The following is a 24573-nucleotide window of genomic DNA, read 5'->3' as shown; positions in this document are numbered from 1 at the left end:
AAGCAAAGTATGCTGGTACAATCAAGCGAGGATCTTTCCTTATGTTTAGATCCATTTACAATATTAATGCATTGAAATCAGCTGTTTATGACATTGTAAAGTCATATAAACAAGACCGGTTTAGGTCTTTACTTAACTCCAGATCATCAAGATAAGTGTACTGGGACAGAGGGAGCGGACTTTTAGAAATAGTGACGTTGTCAACAGACGTCATGAAACTAAACGACGACAGCACCCGGTGATCATATAATCTTTTTTTTATTTAATGATCATTTTGAAAATTATTAACGTAGAAGACACATTCTCCAGTGCAATATAAACAATAAAATCACAGCAGTCAGATGGACAATAAAAACACAACCATCATATGGATGATATAATCACAACCGTTTGAGACAGTCCTCAAGGAATTTCACCTGGTGTGGGAGGAAGCTGTTATAGACAGACAACACACGGTCTCTTTCCTTGAGTTTAGAAAGTATAGGGTGTCGCTCGATGGAGTAAAGCTGAGGATTGTAGAGCTGGTTTGGCCTTAAATTCTCGGAGCCTCTATCCCTCACATACACCACAAACACATCACCTGTAGAGAGACAAATGAATATGCTGACATAAATTAAGTTTATTATTTTATCTAACAATCTACAAAACCTGAAGTATCTTATGAAACTGTAGCTCTACTGGTTTGCATTTATCATAGTGGAAATAAAATTTGCACCTGGACTTCAAACCTTTTTAGCTCACCTGAGCCTAAGGCCCATGTGAGCTTTTCTGATCTAAGAGTGTCCGGCATCAGTCTGTCGACTGTCATCTGATAATATATTTTCGACTTCTTCTCCAGAACCAATGGGCCAATTTCAACCAAACTTGCCACAAAGCATCGTAAGGTGAAGGGAATTCAAGTTTGTTCAGAAGAAGTGCCATGCCCTCTTTCAAGGGGAGATAATTAAAAATTCATGAAAATTTGGTGGCAACTTTTAAAAATCTTCTCAAGAACAACCAGGCCAGAAAAGATGAAACTTATGTGAGAGCTTCATTACATACTGTAGATTCAAGTTTGTTCATATCATGACCATCGGGAATAGGGCGGGACCACAACAGGGGGGTCAAAATTTTACGTAAGAATATATATATATATATATATATATATATATATATATGAAATATCTCTAAAAAATCTTCTCCTGAGGATCAGCAAATCCATGATTAGTCATATTAATATAGAAGCATCCTCAGGAAGTGTACATTCAAATTTGTTCGTATCATGACCCTGGGGGGTTGGCAAGGCCACAACAGGGGATCAAAGTTTTACATAGGAATAAATAGGGAAAATTTTTAAAAATCTTCTTCTCAAGAACGTCAAAGCCATTATTAGTCATATTAATGTAGAAGCATCCTCAGGTAGTGTTCAAATCATGACCCCTGGGGGTCAAAGTTTTACATAAGAATATATAGGGAAAATCTTTAAAATTCTTCTTCTCAAGAACAGCATAGCCATTATTAGTCATATTTATAGGGAATTCTCAGGTAATGTAGATTGAATTTTTTTTAAATCATGAACCTTGCATGTATGTAGGGTGGGGCAGTAATGAGGGATCAAAGTTTAACATAGGAATATGTAGGAGAAGTGTTTAAAAATCTTTTCCCTACGAACAGCAAAGCCATGATTAGTCAAATTTAGATGGAAGCATCTGCAGGTAATGTAGATTCAAGTTCAATTCATGACCCCCAGAAGTAGGGTGGGAGCACAATGGGCAATTAACTTTTTAAATAGGAATACATAGGAAAAAAATCTTCTCAGTCTTCTTCTCAACAACAACATATTCATGATTAGTCATATTCAGGGATGGGGTCAATTACTTTAAAAAGTAATTAATTAAATTACAATTACTTTGACTTTTTCTTCAATTAAATTACAATTAAATTACAGGTTTTCTAAGACATGTAATTAATTAAATTACAATTACTTTGCAAAAGTAATTAATTAAATTACAAATTACATTTTTAATTTTTTTGGAAATTTTTATAATCGTTGTCAATGAATATACAGAACATCATTTATTTGTATATAAGCCCAGCCTCTGCACAAACAGTACAAGAAATAATATGCTACAGGCATTGTGTATCATTGTGGATTAATTCATAACATTTATTTACAAAACATTAAAGAATCTCTTAAAGAACTATCCGAGATCAGTTTGATGCAGTTTCCACCACACAAAATCTACATCTACACAAATTGCATGGCTTATGATATTTGATTAAAAGTGAGTATTTTAAGAGAGTGAAATGAGTCGCAACTGTAACCCTTCAAATTGAATATTTCCTTTGAAGGTAACCTGAACATCCTAAATTGCTGTTTATGTTGAACAATTTTACTTCATAAATCAGAATTGTACAGATAGAAAATTCATTCATAAAAATCTGTTTATATGTTAAAATAATTATCAAAATGAAAGTTTTTCTTTTCTAGAGCTAACGGCACATTTTAAATTGAAATAATTATCTCCATTGGCTTTGTCTTCTAAATCATGGATTGAATATCTCTTTAGAGGAGTTGGATTTGTTTTGATTGCAATTTAAGTAGGGTAAGTTGAAGTTTGTTCAAATCATGACCCCCTGGAGTAGGGGGGGGGGGGCATAAAAAATGATAAAAGTTTTTTATTAGAATATGTAGGAAAAAGAATCTACTGATAAAGATTTACTCAGGTGAGCATTGTGGCCCATGGGCCTCTTGATTTTTAATAGCTTCATCTACAGACTAATGTACCCTTATTTTTTTTTTTTTTTTTTTTTTTTAAATTCAGCAGCATTTTGAAACATTGTCTACAGACAAACAAACATACAGATGAATATTTTACCATCACATAAGCCTTCCTGATTCTCTAATTATCAACTAATCTAAAAGTCAATAGCTTATAGAAATTCTACAGAAACTTACATCCCATGTTGAGGAGTCCTTGAGTGGTCAGTCTCCTGATGTCACCTATTTCTGTCTCTGGGTCCTCCAGGATAATGTTCCTCTCGTTAAAGTCAACAAATATAAACACAACCTTGGAGGGGGTGGTGTGTGGGATGTCATTTGAACGATGGATAAAACTCGACTATAAAAAAGGCCAGAATACAAGAGCATGATAAAAATTATATCTGGATCTCAGTAAATAATCTGAAACAAGTATATGGTGTACTGTACTGTGTTAATGTTTCTTTAATTTTATTTAGTAAAATAATTTGCAAAATTGTACAATGAATTACATCTTTCATATTTTCAGTAAGCGCATCTTTTCATCTGCTTCAATAATGTGAAAGCTATAACAACAATATTTCAATGGAATTAAAAATCTTACTAGGAGATCCAAAGATCTGGGCTTAGAAACTTTACTCATTAGATCTTGATGAAATTGCTGTGTAGAAGTGTTAAAACTAATAATCCCTATGCTTCTGTCTAGTGACCTCTTGGTGATTCTTTCAATATTCACTGGGGGAGACTGAAGGAAAAATGCATTTATATGTACCAGAAAACTGCATACCATAAACAGCATAGCATGGAACTACCAGTTATGTGATTGTCCCTTCAACAGGACAGAGACCAACTGATTTTTGCCGTAATGTCTGCCCATTTGTCTGTTACAAAACCATAGGTAGATATATCTTTTGAACCTTTGCAGGAATTCATACTTAGTACTTAATACAGTCAAACGTTGTTATCTCAAACTTGATGGGACCGGAAAAAATCTTTATCAGAGGGTTTGAGATAATGAGATTGAAATACATTAAGAAATGGTTGCACTGGGTCTTCCAAATCATTTTGACATATCCAAAGTATTTGAGATATCAATGTTCAACTGTATGTTGTTATCCATGACTATACGTGTATTTTAAAGTTCTGGAGTCAAGTTCATATCTCAAAGGTATTGCTAATAAGTGTATAATAATGCAATTAATTCTATTTATTAATTAATTTATATTCAGACGAGTGAAGTGAGGGAGAATATAATGACTACAAAACTCACCTGTCCTCCCACCCTGGACCTTGGTAATGGATCATGAATTTGTGTAACCTGCCTAATCCCATCCTCACCAGAGGGCGATTTTGGGAGCAGGATTTTGTAGGCAACATAAATGACAACCACCACCAAAACCAACAGAAAGCCCACGATGTAAATATCTAAAACAAAATGTTATGTTGTACTATCTATATGGTAAAATACATACAAATCTATGTAACACTGCTGAAAGCTGCAATTTCAATTACATATGATGTATAAAAGTACAATTCATATTTTTCTCTTTTAATTATCATTTAAAAAGAGGGATATCAAATGGCAATTAATTATGTAAATAAAAATGAAAATGAACCATGATAATCTGCATTTTTTTGCACCAATGTCAGTGAATTTTATTGAATTTAAACTACAATATTTTGTTTACTAACATTTTTGAAATGAGATTATGTACAATACAAGCAATCCAGAAGTTCTATATAGTTGTTTTCATTCATTGGCTGTTATACATGTACCAAGTCATATCCTGCATTACAGATTTGAAAAAGAAATTCAGTTTACATTAAAACTCGTTTAGTACCAACACGGATATAGCAAAGTTTTTTTGAATCCCCAGCTGAATTCTTAACAAATCCTAGGATAATATTACGGTTATTATGAACTCTGATAAAACGAATTTACTGATATAGCGAACTGATTTTCTGTCCCGTAGAGGTTAAAAATGATGAAAATTACATCTTTTATAACAAATTTTCAATATCTTAAAATTCAAAATATTAAACAGACATTATTTTCTTTATAAGTATTTTGATTTGAAATTCCATTCATCAGAAATATTTAGTACCCCAAGTAAAATTTTGTATTTAATACCTCCCCAAACATACTTGGTAGTCATACTTGAAGGAAAAGACGCATATTGCGAATTTGTTATATATACTTTAACGAATTCATTATATGGATATAACGAATTACAGATATAACCAAGTAAATTCACAGGTCCCCAGGACTTTGTTATAACCAAGTTTTACTGTTTAAAAAAAAAATTATTTCTTGCCTTTTTTCTGCTCATAGAAAACAAAGAATTATTTTGGTCAAAAATTATCTGATTTTGAGCATGACCTTAAATTTCCAGCAACATAAGCTAATAACAAAACAAGAGCCCATGGGCCACATCGCTTACCTGAGCACTGTGGTTAGGAAAAAAACAAGAGGCCCAGGGCCACATCGCTCACCTGAGCACTGTGGCTAGGAAAAAAGGAAAAATCAGTTTAGTATTGAAAAGCTTAAATGCATAAGTGGTCCCAACCTACCCTTAAAAGGGAGTGGGGGGGGGGGGGGGTATGATTTTAACAAAATTAAATCTACACTAAGGATGCTTACATAATTATTGGCTGTAACTTTTTTCTCTACAAGTTTGAACTTTCATTGTGGCTCCACCCTACCCCTGGAGGTCATGATTTGAACAAACTTGAATCTACACTATCTGAGGATGCTTCAATATAACAAAAGGCCCAGGGGCCACATCACTCACCTGAGCACTGTGGCTAGGAAAAAAGGAAAAATCAGTTTAGTATTGAAAAGCTTAAATGCATAAGTGGTCCCAACCTACCCTTAAAAGGGAGTGGGGGGGGGGGGGGGGGTATGATTTTAACAAAATTAAATCTACACTAACTAAGGATGCTTACATAATTTTTTGACTGTAACTTTTTTCTCTACAAGTTTGAACTTTCATTGTGGCTCCACCCTACCCCTGGAGGTCATGATTTGAACAAACTTGAATCTACACTTATCTGAGGATGCTTCAATATAAATTTGACCAATCATATCTTTGCTGTTCTTGAGAAGAAAATTTTTGAAGATTTTTCCTATATATTCCTATGTAAAACTTTGATCGTTCATTGTGGCCCCATGCACCCTACCCCTCAGGGTCATGATTTGAATAAACTTGATTCTAAACCACCTGAGGATGCTTCCACATAAATATGACCAATCATAGCTTTGCTGTTCTTGAGAAGAAGATTTTTGAAGATTTTTCCTATGAACACCTATGTTAAACTTTGATCATCCATTTTGGCCCCACCCTACCCCTTGGGGTCATGATTTGAACAAACTTGAATCTACACCACCTGAGGATGCTTCAGTATAAATTTGACCAATCATAGCTTTACTGTTCTTGAGAAGAAAATTTTTGAAGATTTTTCCTATATATTCCTATGTAAAACTTTGATTGTCCATTGCAGCCCCACCCTACCCCCGGGGGTCATGATTTGAACAAACTTGAATCTACACCATCTGAGGATGCTTCCAAATAAATATTACCAATCATAGCTTTGCTGTTCTTGAGAAGAAGATTTTTGCTATATACTCTATGAAAACTTTGATCGTCCATTATGGCCCCAACCTACCCCCGGGGGTCATGATTTGAACAAACTTGAACCCACACCACCTGAGGATGCTTCCAAATAAATAGTACCAATCATAGTTTGCTGTTCTTGAAAAGAAGATTTTTGAAGATTTTTCCTATATATTCCTATGTAAAACTTTGATCGTCCATTTTGGCCCCACCCTACCCCTGGGGGTCATGATTTGAACAAACTTGAATCTACACCACCTGAGGATGCTTCCATATAAATATGACCAATCATAGCTTTGCTGTTCTTGAGAAGAAGATTTTTCCTATATATTCCTATGTAAAACTTCGATCGTCCATTGTGGCCCCAACCTACCTCCAGGAGTCATGATTTGAACAAACTTGAATCTACACTACCTGACAGTAATTCCACATGAGTTTGATCTTTCCTGGTCCATTGGTTCTTGAGAAGAAGATTTTTCAATAATGCCATTAATTTTTTGCTATTTCATAATTATCTCCCCTTGGAGGAGGGCATGGCCCTTCATTTGAACAAACTTGAATCCCCTTCACATAAGGATACTTTGTGCCAAGTTTGACTGAAATTGGCCTAGTAGTTCTGGAGAAGAAGATGAAAATGTGAAAAGTTTACAACAACAACGCCGATGCCAACGACAGACAACGGACAAATTTTAATCAGAATAGCTCACTTGAGCCTTCGGCTCAGGTGAGCTAAAAAGTGGTCCCGACCTACCTCTAAAAGGGGGGGGGATACGATTTGAACAAAATTGAATCTACACTAACTAAAGATGCTTACATATTTCTTTGTCTGCAGACCTGCCTACCCTTCCGCTTTTGGTGTAATTCTTCCGCTTTTTACCACAAAATACGCTGTTACGCCATGAAATTTAGCTTTACGCTTTTAAATATTTTTTCTAGAAAACTTTTTAATGAAAGGCTAAATTGGGAGTTAAAGTAAAGGCGTAACTAAATGAAAACAAGAAGATAAATAATACTAATTAACAGAGGATTTCGATTCTTCACGATATGATTATTTAAGATACAAAATACAAAGGTAATATACCTATAGTAGTGATAATATGCATTTTAAACGGGTGCATGCCAAAGATTGGAACATTATTTGATGATATGTGCAATAAGTGAATTCAGTTCAATTTTTCAATTCAGTTAATTCTTACATTGCTTAGAACAACATAGAGACAAGTAAGTGTATAAAAAACAAAAACAACAGAGTGCAATTATGTAGAATTTGTTTGAACATGGAAACGTAACCCTGAATTATGTGATTTGCTAGATATTAACCAAATCTTCATTAAGCATGTAATTTTAAATAAGTTTGATATGTCTGCATTTAGGATACCAATTTTACAGCACATGGACTTTTTGTCAATAAATGATTTCAAAAAGAAACATTCATGCTTGCTTTGTTCAATGATGTTACAATTACCAGTTTATTTAGACAATATAGTATCATTACAAAACATCAAACTAGGGAAACATAAAGGATTACGCCTTTGCCTCTAAAATTCCACCATAATGAGTATTGAAATTACACCCTTGCAATAAAAAGGGTAGGCAGGTCTGTGACTTTTTCCCCTACAAGTTTGAACTTTCATTATGGTCCCACCCTACCCCCGGGGATCATGATTTTAACAAATCTGAATCTACACTATCTAAGGATGCTTCCATATAAATATGACCAACCATAGCTTTGCTGTTCTTGAGAAGAAGATTTTTTTTAAAAAATGTCCTATGTATTCCTATGCATAACTTTAATCATTAATCATGGCACCATCCTAACCCCAGGGGGTCATGATTTGAATATACACTACCTGAGGATGTTTCCACATGAGTTTCAACTTTCCTGGCCCAGTGGTTCTTGAGAAGAAGATTTTTAAAAGAGGCCATTAATTTTTCACTAATTTGTAATTATCTCCCCTTGGAAAAGGGTGTGACCCTACATTTCAACAAACTTGAATCCCCTTTACCCAAGGATACTCTGTGCCAAGTTTGGTTGAAATTGGCCCAGTAGTTCTGGAGAAGAAGATGAAATTGTGAAAAGTTTACAACGACGACGACAGACAACGGACAAATTTCGAACAGAAACGCTCACTTGAGCTTTCGGCTCAGGTGAGCTAATGAGAATGATAGTGTTACTGGTGACATTGTGCTTATAATATGTCAGTCATTTCATGAGTGAAGCAAAAATATCTATCTACAAAGACCTACTGCAATACTTACTGATATCTTTAAGTTCTCTGAAGAAATAGTTTAGTTGACCTTCCACTCCCTTATACTTGGATTCTACTTCAGTGAAGTTTTTGGATGCTGATTCTTTTATATTATTCACAGTTTCCTCTACTTCATTAAACTTGGCTGTCCTCTCTCTCCTTTCATCCTTAATAAGTTGGCCCATATTTCTTTCTGACACAGTAATTCGTTCTTTGAAAATGTTTAAAACAGTCATATTATTATACCTGTTAGAAGATAGAAATTATATTTGATGTTCAAATGATATGAATATTTATTGGCACTGTGCAATTCTGTGGGTGTGTGTGGGTGTGGGTGTGTGTGAAAAACTAGCTCTTAAATTCTTATTATGCAACACATGATTCAACACAGTCAGTCTGAGGGTAACATATTTATGAAAAACTGAAAATCTCTTTAACCTGACCAATCTCATCTTTTTGGATATTGGACAATGTAGTTACTAGTCTTGTTTCAGATGCATGGAAGATGCTTCTAGTATGCTTCATTGTACAGTCAAGGTTTCAGATGATGGAATTTCAGCTAAAGAATGACCAGGTTAATGTTTTTGGAGCACGTTAAAGTTTCTGGAGCAGTTTTAAGTTTTTGGAGCAGGTCTCATGTCCAAGTAACTATATAAAGCCCAATACTGACCAGACTTGCATTGATAATACATCTAAGGATGCACACTACCAGGCTTGCTTTGGATGCTGGATCTGACCTACATTTTCCAGAACAGTGACCAGCTAGGTTAAAGTTTTTGGAGCAGGTCTCATTCTAAAGTAACTATGAGCCCTATGTTCACCAAACTTGCAGTGATGATGCATCTACAGATGCCAGTACCAGGCTTGCTTCAGATGCTGAACGTGACCTACATTTTCCAGATGAGTGACCACGTTAAAGTTTTTGGAGCAGGTTCATTCTACTGTAACTATAAGGCCTATGTTGACCACACTTGCACGGATGATACATCTAAGGATTCACACTAATGGACTTGCTTCAGATGCTGGATCTGACCTACACTTTTCAGATGAGTGACCTGGTTAAAGTTTTTGGACCAGGTCCATTACCAAGAAACTACATGTAATGCCTATCTGAACTATTTGGCCTATCTGAACCAAACTTGCATGGATGATGCATCAAGGGATGAACACTCTCAAACTTGCTTCAGATGCTGGATTTGAATTACATTTTCTGGATGATTGACTAGTTTAAGGATATTCAGATAAGTCCACTCCGAAGTAACTGCAAGCCCTATGAGATCAAAATTGCATAAAATAATGTTATATCTAGAGATGCACGCTACTAAATTATTAGTTTAGTATGGGACTTTGCCTTACTTATTAAAGACAATATTTGTTGAGGTGAGCCCTGTAATCTCTGATTACCTGTGTTTATTATGTTTTTAAACCTCTTAGATACTTGGTCCCACTGAATCAAGACAAGGTTTGATTGTACATGTATAATGTGTAAAAAGTTTCCATGTTCCCGTTTTTTTAAATCACTGTAAAGCTATTCCCTTCTTTAGATAGCACTCACCTGACATTTAAATAAAGTTTAATAATGATACTAGAAAAAACATTACCTTGAATGTCCTGTAATTTGTTTTCAAGACTGGTACTCTTTTCTTGGACTTCACTTTTAATTTTCTCACCCATATTATTTTCAATACTGTCAAGTCTGTCTTTTACCCTATTGTCAATTAATTCTTCCAGGGAAGATGTTATATTTGAATGAAGATTTTCTGGCATAACTTTTATTTCTGTATCTATTTCCTGCAAAGTTTCCTTAATGTCATGTAGACCAGTGAACTCTGAAACCTTTGTCTCTATTCCTGCAAGTTTGTTTTCCATATCTTCCAGTTCTTTTGTTTTCTGTTTGAACTCCTTTGACAAGGCTTCCTGATTTTTTATGATATTTCTAAACTCTCCTGATGAAAATCCGTCGGTGGCAATACACATACAGTCTGAACATCGTAAAGATTCTTCTGTGTTGGATGAACTTCTGCTACAGGCTTTTAAATTGGTGATACTTCCTTGAAGCGATCTATGAACAACCCATGTCATAAACCTGTACAATCAATGTATGTACTCATTAGCAACCATTTTTGAACAAGCAAGCATTTCATATACAGTTGAACTTGGGTATCTCGAACATTGATATCTCGAGTACCATGAACATGTAAGTGAGTTGGAAGTCCCAACTTCTCTTTTTTATGCATTTTAACCTTGATATCTCAAATCCTCGGATATCTTGAAGTTTTTTCTCTGAGTCCTATCAAGTTCGACATAACAACATTTGACTGTAGTTGCAACTATTAATCCCCGTATTAACAATTTGTTTTCTTAAGAAATAAAGGAGAAATATTCATTGGCTGTAAAGTAAATATAGAAATATAAATTATAATCAAATTTAAATGTACCATGGTTTCACTTTATAAAGAATAATTATTTCAATATTATTGTGTGAGAAATTTATTTATTTGAAAATTTATTTTTAATATTTAAGCTAAATTTTTGGACATCCAAACCTAAAAAACACAAAATCAGCAGTCCAGATATTGTATTTGATTAAGTCACAGTGTTTTGCACATTCGGTAATCTTCACTTTGATTTTACATATGAACATATCTTTTCAAGACCCGAATACAATAGTGAATTTAAATACTCGTAAGGTATGTTATTTATATGACTATTCAGAGTGTGATTTATACAGGCAATATCAACCTCTTTAAGTTTCTTTTTTTTTAAATAGGTAAAGATATGATAGATGGACAATTAACTAAGAAAAAACTTGGAATGTCCTTATATTAAATTACACTGAAGTCAGGATGCACCAAACACTTTGTTTTAATAAAGTTAAGGACATACGCAACGTACCTTACCTACTGATAATTTTTCAAGATATTCTTAATTTAAGATTAATGCCTTCAGAAGTTCGTAGACAGAAAATCAGCATGCATTACCAGGGGTTTTGAAAAGATATCAATTGATGAAAATTCTTGTATAATTCAAAGAAAAATATACAAAAATTACTGAACATATATTCTAGATGTTTTATGTATCCAAACTTGTTTTAGAAGAAGTGTACAACAGCATATATAGACATTAAAATGTAGCACACAGATCCTTTAAGTATTGGAACTCTTCAACTCCATTGAAAAAGACAATAAAGTTCAAACTACGCTGCGTATGTCCTAAAAAAAAGTCCTAATCTGTTGACAAAATAAGCCTTTAGGTTAAATTTCAATAAACATGTAAGCATTGAATTAAGCAATTGACTGCCACCCTATAAAATAACATATGCACATGCATTTCATTAGAATTAAGGGACAATTTACTGGATGTGAGACTGGTCCTTCAGATAAGACCATATAAGCCAAGGTCCTATAACACAGTAGATTCTGGCACAAAGGATCCTTCACTGTTTAATAGCCATAAGTTCCAAGTTCTAAATTTGCAGCTTGTCACTTGAAATTATCGGCATCACACCTGAGTGAAAAATCTCAAAGGGAGATGAAGCCACCAAACGAACTAATATATATATATAATTTTTACTGTGTAATTCAATAAATCTGATTGGTTTGCTTGCTATCACGTGCAAAATTATATTTTACGATACTGACTTGAGTTACTAAAAATATAACTTAGGGAAAATCCAAAGATGTGTTTATAATGGTGAAAATTAAGTCTTTAAAACTTACGAATTCCTACATAATGAATTTGTTTGTTCTCTTTCTTTTCCAAAGAAAATAATATAACAAATGTAGCCCTTTGATTCAGTCAATCCATAGGTATATCAACTTCACAGAAAAGAATATGCTTTTCTGTGAAGTTGATATAACTATGGATCGACCTCTTAAAAGGGATATATATATATATATACATGTATATATATTAGAGAGAGAGAGTCAAACCTCTTTATCTCGAACCCGATGGGACCAAGAAAATACTTTGAGATATCCAAGGGTTCGAGATATTCAGGGTAAAATACTTCAGAAATAAGCGATTGGGACCTCAAAATCATTTCGACATATCCATGGTATTCGAGATATCAGTGTTTGAGATACCGAATTTCGACTGTATATCTACTTTTGAAGTATACTTAATAAGCTTATAATATTCCCAAAATAATAATTTGTGCAAAAATTTTTAATGTACACTTACGATTGTAATATTCCAAAAATTATGATTTGTACAAGAAATTTTTTGTCTGTCCAAAACTCTATGGATGTTATATCCTGTGCGTCAGATTTCTTTTCCTCCCTCTGCACAGCAGAGCCCTGTGACTTGCTTGATATGGGACTCCTTCCAACACGAATACCTCGGTATGATAAAGAGGGTTCATGAGTATCAGTGCCTTCCCAACTTGTGCATGGAGAGTCTTCATCTGACATTTCTCCCTGATATTGCAAGAGCTTATCATCTCTTCCTTGAGGATTTTGCCTTGGTTTGGCAATTTTCGTTTTTGATGCCATTCTGTGATAATTAACTTTGAATTTTATCCTGTTATTGCTGAAGACCTTTGTGGTTCCAACAAATATTCTGCAAAAGGAAATATTCCTGATAAAATCCTTTTTTTTTTTTTTTTAAAAAGTTAATAAGTAATTGTGACATGATCCCATGAGTTTTCCTTTGAAGTCAACCGTACAATAGCTTTTTACTTTGTAAATGAGCAGAAATTGTACAATAACTACAAAATATCTACAATACAGAACGGTTTATTTTTAGTGATGATGGAAAGCTGTATGTATCTTAAATGAGAGAGACATAAGATCATTCAAATTGCAAAATAGCACTTAGTCTATAAATATTAACTCAAAATCTGAGGTGAATCTAGGATAGAATTTTACAATGTTTAGTTCCTCCCAAAACATTTTTGCTTCAAATATATTCCAGTGTAATTCTTATGTACTTAAATGTTTTGCACTAAATTCGTAGATTAATTAAGAAATGAATTTGATTTTTGAAGATTCATGAGGACATGAACTACGACGTTAGCGCTTCATGATAAATATGCCGGCGTGAAGCATTGTAGTTCATGTACCTCATGAATTTTCAAAAATTAAATTCATTTCTTATATTTACATTATTTTTCTGATGAGTTTCCACAAATTACGCCATTCAACTGTCATTTTTAAAGCAAAACAGTTTGCACTATAGTTTTGACGTCAAGTAGGGTATTATGACGTAACAATGGAGATATTCATGCTCATCCATGGTAGTTCATGAGAAAATGAACAGTATTCTAATTTGCAAAGAATCTTAAGGAAAAATATTTGGAAATGTAAATATTTATAAATATAATGCAAGTATTAGTGATAAAAAGAGAGAAAAATAGAGAGTAAAAACACCTACTAAATCTAAATTAAAATTAAAGACAATAGGCCCATGGACTAAATTGCTCACCTGAGCACTTGGCTAGGAAAAAGAAATCAGTTCAGTATTGAAAAGTTTAAATATATATAAGTGATTGCAAATACCCCCCTTCCCCCTGCCCCGGGGAAAGGGGAGGGGCATGATTTGTTCACATTTGAATCTACACTAACTGAGGATGCTTCCATTTTTCTTTGACTAACCATGGCATTTATTTAGATTTTTTTTCTTCCGGTATATATTTAATCTTCTATTATGACACCCCCCCCACCCCCCGGAATATGATTTGAACAAACTTGAATCTACACATCATGAGGATGCTTTCATATAGATATGAGTAATCATGACTTTGCTGCTCTTGAGAAGAAGATTTTTAAAGATTTTGCCTATGTATACCTATGTAAAACTTTGATTGCCTGTTGGGGTGGCCCCTCCCTACCCCTGGTTGTCATGATTTGAACAAATTTGAATCTACACTACCTGAGGATGCTTCCAAATAAATATGACTAATCATGGCTTTGCTGCTCTTGAGAAGTAGATTTTAAAAGATTTTTCCTTTGTATACCTATGTAAAACTTTGATTGCCCATTGTGGCCCCTCCCTACCCCTGGGGGTCATGATTTGAACAAATCTAAATCTACACTTTTTGTAACCTGGGGATGCTTCCATATTAATATGACTAATCATGGCTTTGCTGCTCTTGAGAAGTAGATTTTAAAAGATTTTTCCTTTGTATACCTATGTAAAACTTTGATTGCCTATTGGGGTGGCCCCTCCCTACCCGTGGTTGTCATGATTTGAACAAATTTAAATCTACACTACCTGAGGATGCTTCCATATAAATATGACTAATCATGGCTTTGCTGCTCTTGAGAAGTAGATTTTAAAAGATTTTTCCTTTGTATACCTATGTAAAACTTTGATTGTCCATTGTGGCCCCTCCCTACCCATGGTTGTCATGATTTGAACAAATTTAAATCTACACTACCTGAGGATGCTTCCATATAAATATGACTAATCATGGCTTTGTTGTTCTTGAGAAGAAGATTTTAAAGATTTTTTCCTATGTTTACCTATGTAAAACTTTGATTGCCTATTGTGGCCCTTTTCACATAAGTTTCATCTTTTCTGGCATAGTGGTTCTTGAGAAGAAGATTTTTAAATGACCCAACACAATTTTTAATTTTTTCTTAATTATCTCCCCTTGGAAGAAGGTGTGGCCCTTGGTTTGAAAAAAAAACTTGAATCCCCTTTACTTAAGGATACTCTGTGCCAAGTTGGGTTGAAATTGGCCCAGCTAGTGGTTCTGCAGCAGAAGATGAAATTGTAAAAAGTTTAAGACACCAATGCCCAGGACAACAAACAATGGACAAATTTTGATCAGAAATGCTCACTTGAGTCTTTGGCTCAGGTGAGCTAGAAACACATTATATAATGCATATCGCAATTACACTTATTTACGGTGATAAAGTCAGTCCATTACCTGCATGTCCACCTCACTCGGCATTTCATTTGCGATTGACTGCTAAAAATGGGGTATTAATTCAACTTGCTGCAGAATCATCTGATTGGTTGATATATACCCAAATGCATATGTCATTTAGTGAGGTCATAAGAATGGTCATATCATAAGTCATGTAGAATTCTCGTTTCCTACTGTATCAGAGATACAGGGCGGGGCTTGGCTCAAGCTATTGCTCTTGTCTTCAACCCCACCCTGTCTCCCATACAGTAGGAAACTCGTAGGCTAATTATAACTTAAAAGTCCATTTCATAAGCTATAATGTTTATTTCAATACATGTAACTTTACTACAAAATGACAGATTTTATTAATTTGAAAAAATAGTGGCCCTAAAATTCTCATAATTAATATTTCTCTGTTATACTGATACATCAAATGTTATGACACTTATTATTGAAGCTTTTCATTCAAATTGAATTATGTGTAAAGTACAACCTACATAATTACATTTACCATGAATTTTTCAAAGGCGTTGATCCAATGATTTCTTTATATGAGGGCGATATTGTTTTTAAAACCTAATTATCATGGGAAATGATTGGAGAAGAGCCGGTATTTTCAAATCAACTGAACTATGACAAAAGATCAATACTACAGTAGCACCTTAGGTGACCTTCATTTCTGTCTAAGGGCCGGCACACATGGTAAGGCTTGCCATAAAACATATTAAGTTAATTTTTGCAAGCCATACAGATTTGGAGCAGATCAAACATGGACCTCTAAAAATGTCAGAGGTGGGATCAGGTGCCATGGAGGAGTATTAGCATCCTGTCAACCTGTCACACCCACTGTGTGACCCTGTTCATGACTGGCCAATCAAAAAAAATAATGGCCTAACAATTTGTATGAAAAACATCAGTCAACAATCAAGTTAATGATAGACTGTATTTGCGGACAAGGTCATTACATCGACCATAAGAATTTGCAAAATGTTGACTTAAACAAGACTGTTGATATTCTTGTTTTGTCAACTAATTTGTCATAGTTTGCCTCATTTTAGAAACTGTTTGTAAGTAGAGCATGCTCTTGAGTATCGAATCAACTGGGAGACAAAAACTTCAAATGCAGGAGATAATGGTACAAGGGGTGATCAAAAAGTTCGCGATTTATCTCTATATTTACAAAACCTCAATTCAGATCAGAATGAAATTTGGCACACAAATATAACATGTTCTATAAATAGCAGATGTAATGTTTTGATCCATGTTTATGACATCACAATGTTAAAATGTTGTCAATATGTAGGTCTTGTGACAAAAAATGGGTGACTCTATCTTACTCGAGCAAGGAATGGCTGTAAAGTTTAAAGTATATCTTGGAAATTCCTTTGCAGTGGCATATAATAATTTATACATGGAGGAAGGGAGATGGTTAAAAATGATGTTTGTTCTGGTGCCCATTGAAAGTATGCTAAGAAAGAGATGTGTCTTTACTTGAGCAATTTGTTATAAAAAATCATCAAGTTACAGTTAGAAAAATAGTCGAATATCTTAAAAATAAAATAATTTTTTAATCCTGAAAATATCATCAATTTTTTACTTCAAACATTTTAGTTATAAATTGATAAAGAGAACGCACCCATACTTGATTCACATTAAAACAACGATGCATCCAGTACAGAAGAGACAGGTTGTGATGGTTACCATACTCATTCTGGTACAAGATATCCTTTAATCCACCCATCCTATTGCCATGATTTGGCCATTTTTGACAAAAGGGCTATTCTTGTTATAAAAAATAACCTGCATGGTAATAAATATAAGATTGGAAAAATCTTTTAGCTGCTGTGAACAGAATGCTACGGAGCATGTCACGTGACCGCGTGGAGCATGTGTTTCGCGCATGGGCAGAACGGTGGCAGATGTGCATTAAAACTAGAGGGGACTTCTTAAAAAAAATAATGCTCATTGAAACATAATCTTACTTCTTTTATGGAAGTAATTCAGTTAGTTCGTGAACTTTTTGATCACCCCTCTTAATATATTGCTGCTACATAATTAAATAATGGAAGTTCATGACAGAAAAGTTAAAGTCATCATGTTTATAATAATAATGCTTTATTGTTAGATTACCATTATTATCTTTTTCTAGTAAAATATCCAAATTTGAATCAGATGTGTCAGCATATGAAGTTTAATAAAAATATCTTGAACAGTTTCTTTGAAACTGAGCTAAACACATTTTTTAAGGTTGGGTCAGGGTCAAAGGAAAGGTCAAGGTAAAAAAATATTGATGCAGTTGAATAGTTCTTATCAGAATATGTATCAGCATATGAATTGTTATAAATATATCTTGAATAGTTTCTTTTAATTTAAGCTAAACACAAATTTAAGGCTATGAACAAGATGTGTTTGTGAAACACTGATGCCCCCGTGTGGCAACTTATAGCAAAGGTTAAATTTTCTTAAATGCAAATCAAATACAATGTATGTTGGTACCCAAAGTAAGGTCTTGTCTCGAGGAATATACCTGTGAAATATGAGAGCCCTAGCAGCAACCATTGAATATATGGCCAAGGTTAAAGTTTTTCAAAAGTAAGTCAAACATAAAGGTCAAGGTCAAATTGTCAAAATGAATGGTGCCTAAGGAAAGGCCTTCTCACAAGAAATATACTGGTGAAATATGAAAGCTGAAGCACCAATCATTCAAAAGTTATGACCAAGGTTTAAGTTTTTCAAAAGTAGGTCAAACTTCAAGGTCAAGGTCAATGGATTACAATTGTTGGTATCCAAAGGAAAGTCTTGTCACAAGGATTACATATGTGAAGTATGAAAGCCCTAGCTCCAATGGTTCAAAAGTTATGGCCAAGGTTAAAGTTTGCCAAACGTAGGTCAAACTCCAAGGTTAAGGTCAAAGGGTCAAAGTTGTTGGTATCCAAAGGAAGGTCTTGTCACAAGGATTACACATGTAAAGTATGAAAGCCTTAGCACCAACGGTTCAATAGTTATGGCCAAGGTTAAAGTTTTTCAAAAGTAGGTCAAACTCCAAGGTCAAGGTCAAAGGGTCAAGTTGTTCATATCCAAAGGAAGGTCTTGTCACAAGGATTATATATGTGAAGTATGAAAGCCTTAGCACCAACCGTTCAAAAGTTATGGCCAATGTTAAAGTTTTTCAAAAGTAGGTCAAACTCCAAGGTCAAAGGTACAAAGTTGTTGGTATTCAAAGGAAGGTCTTGTCACAAGGATTACACATGTGAAGTATGAAAGCTCTAGCACCAATTGATCAAAAGTTATGGCCAAGGTTAAAGTTGGGTAAAATTTTGCAAAACTGGGTCAAACTCCTAGGTCAAGGTCAAAAGGTCAAATATGGTGGTACCCAAAGAAAGGTCTTGTCACAAGGAATACACATGTGAAATATGAAAGACATAGCTCTAACCAATCAAAAGTTATGGGCAATGTTAAAGTTTTTGCGGACAAACAGACAGACGGACGGACAGGGCAAAAACTATATACCCCCGAATCTTCGATATGGGGGCATAAAAAGTAAAGTCAAGGTCAAAGGAATGGTCAAGGTAAAAAATATGGTGACGAAGTTGAATAGCTTTCATCAGTATGTATATCAGCATTTAAGGTTTAATATAAATATTTTGAAAAGTTTCTTTGAAATTGCATGAGCTAAACACTTACTTAAAACAGTGAGATCAAGGTTAAAGAAAAGGTCAAGATCAAAAAATGTTGATGCAGTTGTATAGCTCTCATCAATATGTATCAGTATTTGAAGTTTGATAAAAATATCTTGAATAGTTTCTTTGAAACTGAGCTAAAGTTTGATGGAAGGACAGACATAGCCTATTAGGGACATATGGACAGAAGACGGATATGACAAACACTATATGCCCCGGCCAAATTCATGGCGGGCATAAAAAAAATGAAAATATTAAGTGCAAAAGTTCAGATGATATTTATTTTATGATTGAACAATTCCCAGCATCTAATTGTTAAAATGTAACATTCTAGAAAACAAATGTTTACTTGCATATGACCTTCCAGGTAAATTTAGTTAGTTATTTTTTCTACATTGGTCTAAAAATGGATTGAGAATTTCCAGATTGATACAATTACATCTGCACCTGACTTTCCAAGTGAATATAATATTTTCTCCTATATTAGACCAAAAATTAAGATTTGGAACTTCTAAATTGATTCAACTGGTTATGAAAATTTATTTCATCTGCTATACTATTAATTCTGCAAAGTTTGAAGAAAAAATATTGATGAGTAGTTTTACAGATCATCTTTGGACAAAAAATGTCTTTAGACAGATGGACAACTTGACAGCTCGATAGACAGACAAGATGATTCCAATAAAACAAGAATTTTCTTGTTCACAGAACAGCATGTTTTTTTTTTCAACTTTAAGGTTTATAATTAAAATAATCTACATGTAGATGTGTAATAGGACAGGCCCTGAGGCCTTATGACTTCTTCTTACAGGCACTAAAACTAAATATTTAAAAACCATACATGTGTAACACAAACTTTCACTGACATCAAGTCAGGTTGTTGTCTATTTTATTAAAATAGCCGAATTCTAGGAAGTTCGAATGCTAACTTACACTTCAGAAACATATAATTTATGAAATAATTTAAATATCATTTTGCCTTTGAATTAACTCCTGGATAATAGGGCTAGATTTTTTTAAAATTTCTGCTATTACATGGAGCATTTTAATTTGTTTAGAATATCTAATTCTTTGAAATCTGATAAGTCAAACAGTTTTTTGTCAACTTCATAATGGTCTGCAGGGGTGTAACTTTCTGAGGCTTCAAATTTATGAGCATTAACAAATTTTGGCCACTGTTAAAATGGTTCTACAAACAAAAAAATTGCCTTTAATAGAAGACCCTAAAATTCTTTGTTTCGAAAGGACACATAACCAAGATTTTTTAGTCCCTGTCAGGATTTCACCTGCAAGTCCTAGTGTGCAGACCTGGATTTGAACACAGGTACCCTGTATTCTACTCGGTGATATTATGCACAGTATGAATTCTTTATTTATAATGCTATCTTGCTGGAGAGTTGGCCCAGCAGGTGCTCTTGAACCATCAAACAATCGGATCTAGGTACATGCTGCTGTCCGCAATACATGCAAATTATAAAGTTCTTCTACTTCTACCGGTAAGCAGCCACCGTTAAAATGGTGACTATTATGCCACTAAGTGTGTGCATGTTAAAAAAAAAGATTGTTGTGATCAAGTGATAGTCTATTTACAGATGAGTTTAAAAACAATTAGGCTGGGGACTTATTGATGGAGACGAGCCTTGAAGCAGTCAAGGTTCGGAGCTATCACAGTAGAGGTGGGTAGGGCGTTCCACTCCTTGATGGTATGTGGGTAGAATGATTCCTTCCTCACTGAAGTTACCGGTATTTGGAATGCCAGTATATTGTTGGTTTCTAGATGACTGAACATACAATGTAATTTACTTATTTTAAGTGGTAGTTAAATATTTTCCCAATATTTCAATACCTATCATATGTTTGGTTAATTTTCATAGGGAAGGAACCCATTCTCACAACATCAGGGGTCCTGAGTTAACACGTTGGCGTGTTGAATCAGGACCCCTGACCAAGCTGACGCTGTGAGGAAGAGGGTTGTATGTTCGTTCGCCCTAAAACTTGTTTGCCCTTGACGCCGTTCGCCCTAATTCCTGTTCGCCCAGAGTTTGATCGCCCTAAACTTGTTCGCACAGGGTCCGTTTGCCTTATTTATATTGCAGAAAGTTGAATAATGAACCAATGGATTTTTTAAATAAAATTGGTACATAAATTGCACATGGGAGACAACAGACGTATGCATGTGGTCACACTATAAATACCTGTACTATCAAAGACCCAGCAGACCAACAGAAATTAACGTCTCAGTCCTTTAATTGTTTTCAAAACATAACGCAGATTGTATGATGCGCTCTAGTATAGTGTATATAGCAGCTCTTACCAATAGAAACAGATGTGTTCATTACAGAACAGTCAAACACATTTCCAAATTCACATGTTTTCACTCCAGTTGCAAAGAAAACAGTTAAATATTTTTCTTTGATTCTCCTCTTCAACGGGTCTACTTTCGTTTTAGGTTCGTTTTCGTTTTAGTTCTTTTACGATCCCGACTTTAATTAGAACTTATTAAAAATAAGTTCATTAAAATGTGGTAAACTTTAATCCTAAAAATTACTACTAATTTTAAAAAAAGAAAACAGAGAAGTTTGCCTTTCCATCATTTATCACATTTAAAGGATACTTATTAATGTCAAATTTAACTTGCATTCTCTGTTAGGATAATGAGTGTGGCACAGATAATCACAGATTTCCTCCAAACTTTGAATAACATAAAGACTACTTAAAAAAAATATGCATAAACTTTTTTTGAAAAATCTGGGATGTGATGAATGAATGGTTAAATTACCATAATAACAGGTCGAAAAGTTTAAAGTCATATATGGTGTATTTTTTGACAAGTTCAGGTAACCAAAATTAAAAAGATCTATTTTTTTTTATTACATTTAATTATATAAAAATAGGACTTTCCTGTAAATTACACAATTTAAATCAACCGTGTTTCAAAGATATTAAAAATTTAAAACAATAACTGATTTATTTACTGACTCCACATCTAAATAATTTAATTTTGTTTGTATTCTAGCCGCTGATTGGTTAATATCCAAAAAGGAACACAAATTATTTCTGTATAACCTGGTTTGGTATGGGGACACCCCCCCCCCCTCCCCTTACACCCAGTGAATCATCTGTATCCATACAATCCTCTAGCTCATTTCCAGTCCTCGGGATTCATGGAAAATTCCAGATTTAATAAATGTACCAAACAATAATTTGATCTTACCACATGTAAACAAACAACAAGGCTGCTAGGCCTATGTATCAATTTTTACCTCCCCTCGCTTCCCATCACTTCCACACCGGTACTTCCGTTACTACGGTTGTATTATTGAGCGGCAAATTTGAACTAATAAAAAGCAATGAAATTTTAAACCCATAGTTATTTAATGATTTTAAAATTAAATTATAAGGAATGACTCTAATTCTTGGCCAAATTATTCGAGTATTACCTGGTTTGGGTCAGTTTACACTGTTTTATAATCCGCTTCGCAGATTTCTATGGTTAAATTGACTTTAAATTTGTCTGTTATTTTAGGAATGCATGACTCTAATTCTTGGCCACTTTATAATCCGCGAAGCGGATTATAAAACAGCGTAAACTGACCCAAACCAGGTAATACTTGAATAATTTGGCCAAGAATTAGAGTCATTCCTAAAATAACAGACAAATTTAAAGTCAATTTAACCATAGAAACGTGAGGTTATTCCCCATACCAAACCATTCTCACAATTTGCTCATGAGAAGCTCACGTGAGGACTAACCAGATTTCCTCACGTGAGTTGCTCATGTGAGTCTCATGTGCAATTTAACATGCAAATTAGGTGAAATGCTCACATGAGCAAAATTCTGCACATGAGCATTTTTTGCTCATGTGAGGAATCATTTTGCTCACCTAAGATAATGCTCACATGAGGCTCATTAGTCTCATGTGCAACAATTGCTCACTTGAACAAACAACAATAGAATAAAATTTAGATTACAAATATAATATATAAATGTATATTTAAGATATGATGCGTCAATAATATTGAACATTTTAAATATTCTTGAGAAACATGTAAATACATGCATAAATGTTCAGTGAACTTCATTTTTCAATCTTGAAATGAAATAAAAATTAAATTAAATGAACAACTAGTATATACTACATTAAACACATTTCTCTGTATTAATCTTAATTATACAGTCATGTATAATTATGTACAATACACATTATTGTATAAATTATCAAAAAGTTAGATTTCCAGTAGATTTACACTAGAACATCCAATGTAAATGTCCAGTCAACAGTTTTGGACTGCACTAGATGGATTAAAGTTGTCTCTGATATGTCAGGCTATGTAAATTTTTTTCCAATTCCTGAATGCGTGGCAATCATACTTGGGTGTGAAATAAATATTCCAGCAGTCATAAGAATCATAATCATTTCATTAAGTTCCTTTTCCTTGCATTTCCTTTAAATGAGTGCCAACTTCATAAGTCCATCTATATGTAAGGGACCGGGGTTAATCTGCAGATCCCTTGATCAGCAACATTTATCTGCAAAAATTTGAATTTATAGTTTATATTTTCCATGGTTCAGTTGGTCATGAAAGGCCAGTCAATAAAAAATCATATGCATCAATATTAAGCAACTTATCTTATTATAGATAAATTATAGATTACTGCACTGAGCTGTTATGTACACTTTGACCTAATCTAACTTACCATATTTATAGTTCTTAAAAGAATCTATAGAGAATTTGCAATACATAAAGGATTTTATGTTTGATCCTATATTCAGAACTATATAAACATTAATTACATTATGTAATGATGTAAATTCATGTTCATATATTAAACTGTAATTACTGATAACATACTGCATTTCTATCTAAATTAAGTATTAATTAATTATTAACACACAAACATATTATGTTTTATAATTAGTAATCTGATATGAGAGGGGGATTATAAAGCCCTTGCACTTACCCTTTTCTCAGCATACTAAATAGTACCAGCAAATCTTTGAAATTTCCTATATATATATATCACAGTTCTTTTTCATTGTGGCTGCATGGTCATTCGTTAAATATTTCCTCATCTCATGGACATAATTAAGATACATTTGCAACTTTTAAAATGTTGACATCCAGTTCAGTATGGTGATGACATGTATTTCCCAAAGCATATTTCACTTCTTTACTGTATAAATCTACCGGTATATATACTTTCATGTCCCTCACAAACATTTTGGATTGAAATTTTGAACTTGTCTGAAAGTGCGCACAAATCCTGACTGGCTCCCCTCATTGGATACTGCCCTAGTTTTAAGCAAATGTGGGGGACACAACAGGTTGTTTAGGTAGAGGAAAGCATTTGCAAATTGATGGGATGAAGATTAGAAACTCAAAAAATTAAGAAATTCCTGCATGGCCCCCAATTATTTGTGATGCTATCATC

At 33.9% G+C, this 24573-nt stretch overlaps 1 protein-coding gene across 1 annotated transcript; it reads right to left on the bottom strand.

Moving 5' to 3' along the window:
• Positions 1-296: 296 nt before the first annotated feature.
• LOC133174199 (uncharacterized) lies at positions 297-21540 on the bottom strand. Its single transcript, XM_061309270.1, has 8 exons — positions 21454-21540; positions 12786-13163; positions 10205-10689; positions 8614-8814; positions 4011-4165; positions 3345-3485; positions 2939-3101; positions 297-580 (listed from the first exon to the last, which is right to left on the bottom strand). The coding sequence occupies exons 2-8, from the start codon at positions 13094-13096 to the stop codon at positions 381-383; spliced, it is 1656 nt and encodes a 551-aa protein (XP_061165254.1). The 5' UTR covers positions 13097-13163; positions 21454-21540; the 3' UTR covers positions 297-380.
• Positions 21541-24573: the final 3033 nt, after the last annotated feature.

This window comes from Saccostrea echinata, unplaced genomic scaffold (genome assembly GCF_033153115.1).
Source record: "Saccostrea echinata isolate AGI-Se365-2 ecotype Australia unplaced genomic scaffold, CSIRO_AGI_Sech_v1 ptg000057l, whole genome shotgun sequence".
NCBI classification, from domain to species: domain Eukaryota; kingdom Metazoa; phylum Mollusca; class Bivalvia; order Ostreida; family Ostreidae; genus Saccostrea; species Saccostrea echinata.
This window is presented reverse-complemented; position numbering and strand designations above follow the sequence as displayed.

Coding starts and splice junctions, on each gene's coding strand:
- LOC133174199 (XM_061309270.1), bottom strand. CDS start 13,096: ATGGCATCAAAAACGAAAATTGCCAAACCAAGGCAAAATCCTCAAGGA. Junction 8,815..10,204: donor CAAATTACAGGACATTCAAG/GTAATGTTTTTT, acceptor ACATTTTCAAAG/AACGAATTACTGTGTCAGAA. Junction 581..2,938: donor AGGACTCCTCAACATGGGAT/GTAAGTTTCTGT, acceptor GTCTCTCTACAG/GTGATGTGTTTGTGGTGTAT.